The sequence below is a fragment of the Phasianus colchicus genome, chromosome 1 (genome assembly GCF_987193195.1).
Source record: "Phasianus colchicus chromosome 1, bPhaCol1.hap1.1, whole genome shotgun sequence".
Classification (NCBI taxonomy): domain Eukaryota; kingdom Metazoa; phylum Chordata; class Aves; order Galliformes; family Phasianidae; genus Phasianus; species Phasianus colchicus.
The window spans coordinates 137,982,797-137,991,365 of NC_143436.1; the positions used below are offsets into that span (position 1 = coordinate 137,982,797).

The 8,569-nt window shown below is 46.2% G+C and overlaps 1 protein-coding gene across 1 annotated transcript in view; it reads left to right on the forward strand.

Moving 5' to 3' along the window:
- SH3RF3 (SH3 domain containing ring finger 3) overlaps nucleotides 1–6,589 on the forward strand; it is a 237,272-nt gene extending 230,683 nt beyond the window's left edge. The window contains exon 10 of the mRNA XM_031605134.2: nucleotides 3,365–6,589. Coding sequence (XP_031460994.2) covers nucleotides 3,365–3,533 — 169 coding nt within the window. The 3' untranslated portion in view covers nucleotides 3,534–6,589. The remainder of the gene's footprint in view (nucleotides 1–3,364) is intronic.
- The last annotated feature ends 1,980 nt before the right edge of the window (nucleotides 6,590–8,569 follow it).

An 8,569-nucleotide genomic window follows, 5' to 3' on the forward strand; every position in this document is an offset into this window, starting at 1 on the left:
CCTCCCCTTATGTATTTTCTCTTGGGCACTGAGGACCCTCCCCAAACCATATCATTCTCTCTGAGTTTGAAGTGCCCAACCCAGGGCACAACATAGAGTCTGTGCCCTGGAACTGAAATAGGAAAGAAGCCCATTGCTGGGAAATGCAACTGCTGATGTCCCACAGAGTTCATACAAATTGGCACATCAGCCAGCAGAGATTTTGACTTCATTGCCCTCTGACCCTCTACTAAACATGTGCCATCTAGGGGCATTTTGAACCTTACCAAGAGCAGGTGAATTTTTGAAGGAACCTGACTGACCAGTAGGGCCAAAGACTGGGGCTTTCTTAGAAGGCTGGGCAGAGTATGAAGATGCAGTTTGCAAGAGAAAATACCCAATATCAGTAACAACAGGTGGAGGTGCTCGCCTCACTTGTAATCAGGTTTGCTGCCCAGCTACTTGGCTTTTGTGAAAGTTCGTAATTCAGAGATGTAATGTGACATGGATAAAATAGAGGTGTTTCTGAGATTCGTCTAAGATGTCAGGAAGCAGTTTGGGGTAAGAAAACATGCAGTGTTATCATAGCTTCTCAAAGACTAGGGGACAAAAAGGGAAATAAAGAGCGGAGATATAAATGGAAGCAGAACGTTGGACTGCCTTTTTGGGAGCGAGGGAAGGGAAAAGATCTCTTCTGCCAAAAAAATACGACCAACATATATTTGCAGTGAAGTTCTGGGGGAAAAAATTCGAGGCTGAAATGCCACCTGGAGGTCTCAGAGTGGCAGCACACGCTCTGACAGGAGCGATTTATGGTGCCTGCGAGCCCCTTGCTGGCAGCCAGGCCGTGTGATCATTTTTCTGTTCTCTGCAATCTTGATTGTTCTGGCTCTGCCTGGTACTGCTTCTAAAACCTCACAAGGGAAAAAATGCAAGCATCTTTTTGGTCCTTCACGGAGGATTTCTTAACTGATTTGCAAGGTCTTTTATATCTAAGATTTCGTTACTCTATCAAAAACACTTTGGTGTTATCCCATGAAGTACCGTAGTTAATTGAATTTAAACCACAGCACTTGGGGTTTCCTTAAATGGGAAGAAGTGCTTCATCTTGCAAGGCAGTGGCTGAGATTTATTTATTTAACTCTCTAAGGAAATGCTCTGAGAATCCCTTTAATGAAGATGGGCACATTCTTACTGAGCGTGGTCACCTCCCTCCTCATGTGAGCCATTTAGGGAGTAGCGACTCCGTGCTCCTAAGGTGTACCCTGCCTTTAAAAGGAGGGCTGTGTACTTCAGACATGAGGTGTTGGCAGTCCCAGTGACCAAGAGTCTTCTATATTTTTGAACTGATCTGCCAAAATGGCCTGGGGCTGCCTCTGCACCACTCGGCTGCTGTCTAGGTCCATCCCTCCTCTTCCTCAAAGCTTTCTGGGATCCTGGAGAGCAGTTTGAGTGCACTGCGATCGTACATAGAGTTGGGAGATCTGAAACTTGGCATCATCTTAGCTAGAATTGTTCCACTCTGATAATTTAATTAATCAACACTGCGGCAGAGTGTTTGAAATAATGTGTGCATTCGTTTGCATAATGGTTGTAATTGGCAAAGCCTCATAATATAAGTGTAGCAGTTCTACAGATGATAGTGTGATAGACCGTTTTCCTGCAGCCAGCCAGAAGCACACTTTTCAACCTCTGCTATTTGCTTTCCACAGAGAAAGGCAGTGACAACTAGATTTATTGACCAAGGGATCGAGATGACCAACAGATTTTTGATGGTGCTTGAACACTATTTTCTACATGACTTTGTTGCCATGTAAAGTTAACAAGACTGTAGTCAGGTTTTGGAGCAGAACCTCCACTCCAAATGTAAGGTGTCCAACCACATAGCCAAATCTGGCATTTTCACTGTCATTTCAAAACTAAATAGGGTCCCTAACTTCAGAACAGTGGTCACTATGTGCCCAAAAAATGTCTGCAAAGAAAATCAGCAGCTGCTTCTCAAGAGCTCCCTGCTTTCGTACCATCTCACAGGAATCACAGAATCATAGAATGGCTTGGGTTGGAGGGGACCCCAAGGATCATCAAGCTCCAATCCCCTGCCACAGGCAGGACCACCAACTTCCAGGTCTGGTACCAGACCAGGCTGCCCAGGGCTCCATCCAGCCTGGTCTTGAACACCTCCAGCAATGGGGCATCCATGGACTCTCTAGGCAGCCTGTGTCAGCACCTCACCACTTTCACGGTGAAGAACTTCTCCCAAAGGAACAGCTTCAGGGAGAGCTCCAGATCCTTCAGTGCATGTTGAAATCAGTCCTAAATGACAGGCTGTTATTTTAAATAAATACTTGCCTGTTAAAAAAGTGACTGAGGAATCAGAAGCCATCCAGTGGTTGTGGAAATATGAATCCTCAGGAGATGGGCTTTAGATAATCAATTGTCATCTTTTAACAATCTTACCATATTAATTACTTTGCAACTAGCAAGACATTTATTGATAAGGATGCCAGAGAACAGTGAATGTATGTGCTCTGAGGAAGAAGAGTAAAGCAGAAATACATTCCCAGCCCTGCACACCAGTGCACTGACGTGAAAGGGTCCAGTCTGTGTTCCCAGGATGATGAGGCTGAGAGCAGAACAGCTGTATGGGGACCATCACTGCTTCATGGCAATGGAGTAAATGGAGTGACACATAAAAGCCCAGTTCCCAGAGAACCCTGAAGGTGGCTCAGGGTAAGGGCTCCCTCTTGGCTTAGAGAGTGTTTTGAAAGTCATTTCTTATCTTTCCTACTTAGTTTCCTTTCCAGGTCTGAGGGACCTAAAGTGCATTCCCAAGACACACGGTAAGAAGAAAATTGTGAAGTGCTTTAGTTAGTTTCTGCTGATATGGAGGGCAGCTGGCCAGAGCACTGCCAGTTCCAATTTGGGATAGCATGGATGCAATAGTGTGCAAGGCTGTCACTCCAGGCATCTGACAACACATCCTGCTGTCACAGTCCAGCTATATGGCATGTCCCAAGCACACCCGCCAGTCAAACTGGCCAGAAAGCTCCCCATGGTACTGAGCTTTGGTAGAAAATGTAGCAGCGTCAGATGCAACTGCTTTGCAAAAGCCTGACTTACTGATGTTTCCAAACGCATTTTTCCTTAAAATTTCTGATTCAAAGGAAGTGAGGGAAAGAGAGAAGCGATGTGATGTCTCTGATTCACATCAGCAGTATTCCTTAAATCCAAAGGAAGTTTGTCCTGGGTGAGCCCCTGGGGCCGTTGGCCTGAGGAACTGAGCCTGCACAGGCACACTCCTGGACCAGGTCAGCCCTATGTGGGCTTCAGGCAGCTGATGGGTGGATGTGTGTCTGACGAGGTCTTTGCCCTTCTGTTTCTGAAGGTACCGTGTCGTGGTCCCCTACCCGCCGCAGAGCGAGGCCGAGATCGAACTGAAGGAGGGTGACATTGTGTTCGTGCACAAGAAGCGGGAGGACGGCTGGTACAAAGGGACGCTACAGAGGAATGGCAGGACGGGACTCTTCCCCGGGAGCTTTGTGGAGAGCTTCTGAGGACGGATCGCCGCTCTTTGGACTGGAGGAGCTTTCAGGGGAAACTGCATAGCACAAGAAGAGACCGCAAAGGGAAACTGGACTGATAACCACTGCCATTTTTATTTCCAAAGACTTCCCCCAGGCCCTTCAGTCCACAGCTTCGGAGACACAGCACTCCACTGTGCTTCTGGAATCGCGCGGTGCACACGGTGGTATGTTGAAGTAGTGCCTTCCACCTGGAATCACGGACTGAAAGGACGCCCACACGGACTGTACGTAGCCTAAACTCCGGCTGTTAACCCTTTGTGTAAATTATAGAGAAAATATCTTTAAAAAAAAAAAAAAAAGATTAAGAGGAAAGTTGTTATATTGCTGTAACTTATTTGTCAGAGCTGCAGTGTTCTTATTACTGGCCTATGCAAGATGGATTTGAGAGTTCACGGAGGTGTGCTAGGAAGCTCTTAAACTGGGATTTTGTTTTTCCTGAGGGGAAAAGAGGGTGGGGAGGGTGGAGAAAACCCCGGCTAAAGAATCACGTGTCGTCATGCAAGAGAGAGCGAGGAGCCCAAAACGTTAACGTCATGCTTTCTATATACCTCAGAGATATGCTGCGTGAGTTTGTCAGTAGGTGTGTCAGTGCTCAGAGTCCCCGTCACACGCTGTGTCCCAGTGCTACCGCCGGGCGGATGTTGGAGGAAGCACAGCTCCGCCATCAAACTGTGGTTATTCCAGCGGAATCCCTTTTGCCTGTCTTCTGCCCTTATTATATGCAGCATGGATTTTTGTCCTTCAGTATCACTTCCCATCGCTTTTTTGTATGACGTACCTTTTTACTGTAAGAATTGTTATACTTTATATATATTCCTATTAGATCAAGACATTTCCTCTTTTTCATACATCTGGTGCTATTTTTTTTAACTGTTAAAGATTCGGTTTGGTTAAACAGAGAGGCTGCAACAAGATTTGCGTTCAGCATACGAAATTAGAAGTGTACCTGAAGATCGAGTTCAGACTGTTCATGCTTCATAGAGGAAAAGAGAAAAAGCTGCTTGGTCACTGGTAAATATCGTAGGAGCGACATGCCCGTGCACCGTGCGCACGTGCGCTCCCTCCTGCGTCTTTGTAGTATCTGAAGACCCATGCTGAAACACAGCGTTCTGTCTGGAGAGTGATAATGACTCCAGAATTGGAAGTAATTCCTAGAGGAGTCATTTTAATGAACTTTTTCATGGCAATAAGAAGAACACTGCAGGTTCTAGCTTGTGCAGGGACCGTGGCATTTTCCTCTGTCGTTGCATCATGGAGATGAGAGCTGATCTGTGGCGGCTGTAATGAGCATTATCAAAATGTGATTTCTTACTGTAGAAATGTACAGTTTTGGAGACTGTTCAATTTCTTATAATGGTCAAGCTACAATACAAACCGTATCAGGCAATATAAGCTTCCATCTACCAGGGACTTAAAGGTGCAATAAGTGTAAAGCAAGTTCAGTCAGTTATTCCTACAAATGAGAAAAGTTCAATAATGCAATTGTGAGAGTACTTAAAAAGAGCTCAGCTCTTGCTGAATGAAACGTGATGAAAGAATTTTCTTAACTGTATCTGTACCTTGGCTGTTGGCCAGGGCCAACATGTGGTGGTCATTTAGGAGCATGTTGGAGGCACTGTAACCTGGAGATGATCTTATTAAAAGGAAGAGGCCCAGTGGGTGAACATCGTTACTGCGTTGACAGTACTTCATATGCGAAGGTGTAAGTTTTGTTTTCATTCAAGCCATGTCTTCTAGTACGTATCAAAAACCATATCCGTGAACGTTCCCATTTAAGTTCAGCTCTGTGACTTTGTTCTCTGCAAAAACAAGTTTCTTCTCGCTGTCACACGTAACAAACAGATCCCAGAAACACAGTCCATGGCCAAGTATAGCACCTTCAAACAGGGAGGCATTATTTTCGGGGTGTTTCTTTTTATATTTAACATTGCCGCATTTGTTCGTATTCCAGTTTGTAATGAGTCAGCCACTAAAAGTTTAGTTACTGTTGAGAGGAAATTGCCTTTTTTAACCAATAGGAGATTGAAGAAACGTCTTCTGGAAAGACTTCTTTGAGAATAGAGCCATATCTGTCCATCTGTTTGGTCCATATCAGAACCGGTATCACTGCACCTCAAGCAGGACTGCACAGTTAGCAAGTCAAAAATGTCAGAACGAGTCTTATTGATTCTAATGAAAATTCTGGGTTAGCTCTGCCAGACACAAGGAGATTTTTCTGACAGCTCATAGTGGTTAACGTTCTCTTAAAATTCTGTTCCATGGGTGTATTTACTACACGCAGAAAAACGAAACAGGATGATGGCTTGGTTGCTGCCTGTCGTGTTTAGCCAGATCTAAAATGGGTCCAGATTTCCACCTTTGAATGCTTAACAGGATGAAAGTTGATATGTGAGAAGATAAAGGAAAACACACAGATGTTGTGTCATGAAATCAGCGCTTTAAATTATGTTTTGCAAGGGAGATGTTGTTTTTCTAATGGGCAGCAATCCTTGCGGTCATACCTCCTGCAAAGAAAAGTATTTGCCGGGGGGATTTGGTTTGATAACAGCTGTTTCTGGCCCCTGTTTACTGCATATCATCACACTTTGGGTTACTGAGTAATCTTCTTGGACAAATCACTCCCATGCAAGGAGCACAAGTGCAGAACACAATGCAGATCGGTGATACAGAAAAGTGATCCAGAGCCACTTGGAAAGCCCTGGACTGAGAGAAGCTTGATGTGTGCTGTGGTCTCACTTCCACCTGTTATACAAGGGAAAGGGGAAAGAGATCTGCATCTCCTACAACAGGAGAACAAAGAGAAGAATCCCTCTGGCAGCCTCAGTTCGTAAAACGCCAGGTTCGCTGTTTTAGAAGTGCGTTCGAGTAATTGAACAATCCCTTTGAACTTTGCACAGCTCAGAAAATGTTTTTGTTATACATGAATGTTAACGTGATTTAGGAAATGTTGGCGGATATGAGTACAAATGAACTACAATGACTGTGTTTCTGATTCTTTAAGTAAAATAAACATTAAGGCAACTTGATGGAGGTTTCTCTCTTTATTAGATGGCAAAGTGAACAAACAACATAAATAAATGGCTCTGAAGCTCACAAGGAGCACTTCCTTTCACTAGTAACTTCCCCATAAGTAAAGATCAGGTAATGGTAAGATTTACCTGACCAGAAGACAGAGTCTGCTTCTGGTTCTTCTTTCAGCAGAAAGAAGAACCAGAGAAGTCAAGTTTGAGAAGTCAACGCTGACCTCAGATGTGAAGAAAACACCCCCACACCTCGTGCTTTGCTCCTGCAATGGCAATTCCAGCCGTGTTTCAAAAGAAAAATAATAATCGTAAAATTGTTATGTGGGTTGGCCATTCCTAGACGCTTGTGGAGAGCAGAACCACCTGGACAACATCTGCGGGGCTGTCCTGCATCCAAGAGCTCCTCCTGACATCAGCAGCTCCTTACAACATGGTGAACCTGGCAGACGTGTGGCTTAGCTAGTGGCTGCCAATCCAAATAAATGAGCTGTCCTGGCAGGGGAGCCAAGCAGTGATCCAGTCTGGAGAGGGCCCTGTCCTTTCCTCCTAGCCTTTCATGTAGCAAAAATAACTTTCCAGTCCGCCACAGATGTATTTCTAATTACTGGGTGTGTGTGTATCCCCACCCACAGAACACCACTTGGTTTTTATCAGCTGTATGAGACAGGCAACCAGGCAGGGGCTGGCATTTTAGTCCTGTCCCCATCCCATACTTACAGGGACAGCTCAGCTCAGCCCACTCCCATGTATACTTATCACATGGGGACAAGCTTCCCTTTTTGCCCCCACCTGGGTGAGACTCCACTGCCCATAAAAAGAAACCAGAATCCCCAGGGTTTGGCAAAGAACTCATAGAACGATGGATCACAGCATGGTTTGGATTGGAAGGGACCTCACAGCCCACCAAGCCCCAACCCCTGCCATGGGCAGGGCTGCCCCTCACCTGCTCAGGCTCCCCAGGGCCCCATCCAACCTGGCCTTGAGCACCTGCAGGGATGGGGCACCACAGCTTCCCCCTCGTCCTGTCAGTATCTCCCCATGTAAAAGTGTCAGTTCCCCTCCTGCTTATAAGCTCCCTTCATGTACTGGAAGGCCATAGTGAAGTCTCTCCAAAGCCTCCCCTTCTCCAGGCTGAACAAGCCCAGCTCCCCTCAGCTGTCTTCACAGGAGAGGTACTCCCTCTGACCATCCTCACGGCCCTTCTCTCGACCCACTCCAACAAGGAAAGGCGCTTTCAGTGCAGAGATACCTGAAACACCTACAAGCCACACCTCACTCTTCTTATTTCCCCCTAGCAGCAGCAGCAGCAGCACACTGACCTGCTCTTCTTCATGGGTGCATTCGTGTGCCCTGCAGCTGCGCCCTCACAACACACCAATCAGACACAGGGCGGGGGCAATGCGTTAAGATCTTCCCCAGCTCTCCCCAGATAATTGCCTGGGATCCGCATTAATAGAAACATAAATTGACTGCTGCTGTGCTAAATGACAGCTGGGTTTTGTTTGACGAAGCTAGGAAGTATCTTATTCTGAACGTCAGCACCGAACAATCTAAATGCAAATTGCAAAATGTTTGGGGGCAAGGAGGCTGTTTATCTTCTGATGAGGTTAGATAATAATGCAGCCAGGGGAGAGAATTGCCTTTCAGTTCATAAAGGCTATCAAAACACGTGACAGTTAAACGGTGGGGCCAGCGTTTACATATTATTCTAATGGACCAGCATCAGCTCTTTGCTGTGGGTTTTCATTTCACAAATGATATTTTTAAGATGAGACGTAGTGCTGCAGTTCCCCTGCTGTACTTCAGCAGGCCGCACGCCCCGGAGCTGTCATGGAGCCACCAGCACAACCCTGGTACATCCTCAGCTCCTCTCATGTCCTCTCCAATAAGACACAGTGCTCCAGCACCCGATCTGGGGGTGACTGCCAGGGGCTGCCTCCTGCTCTGTGGGTCCCAGGGCAGCACACCGTGTGCTGCAGCATT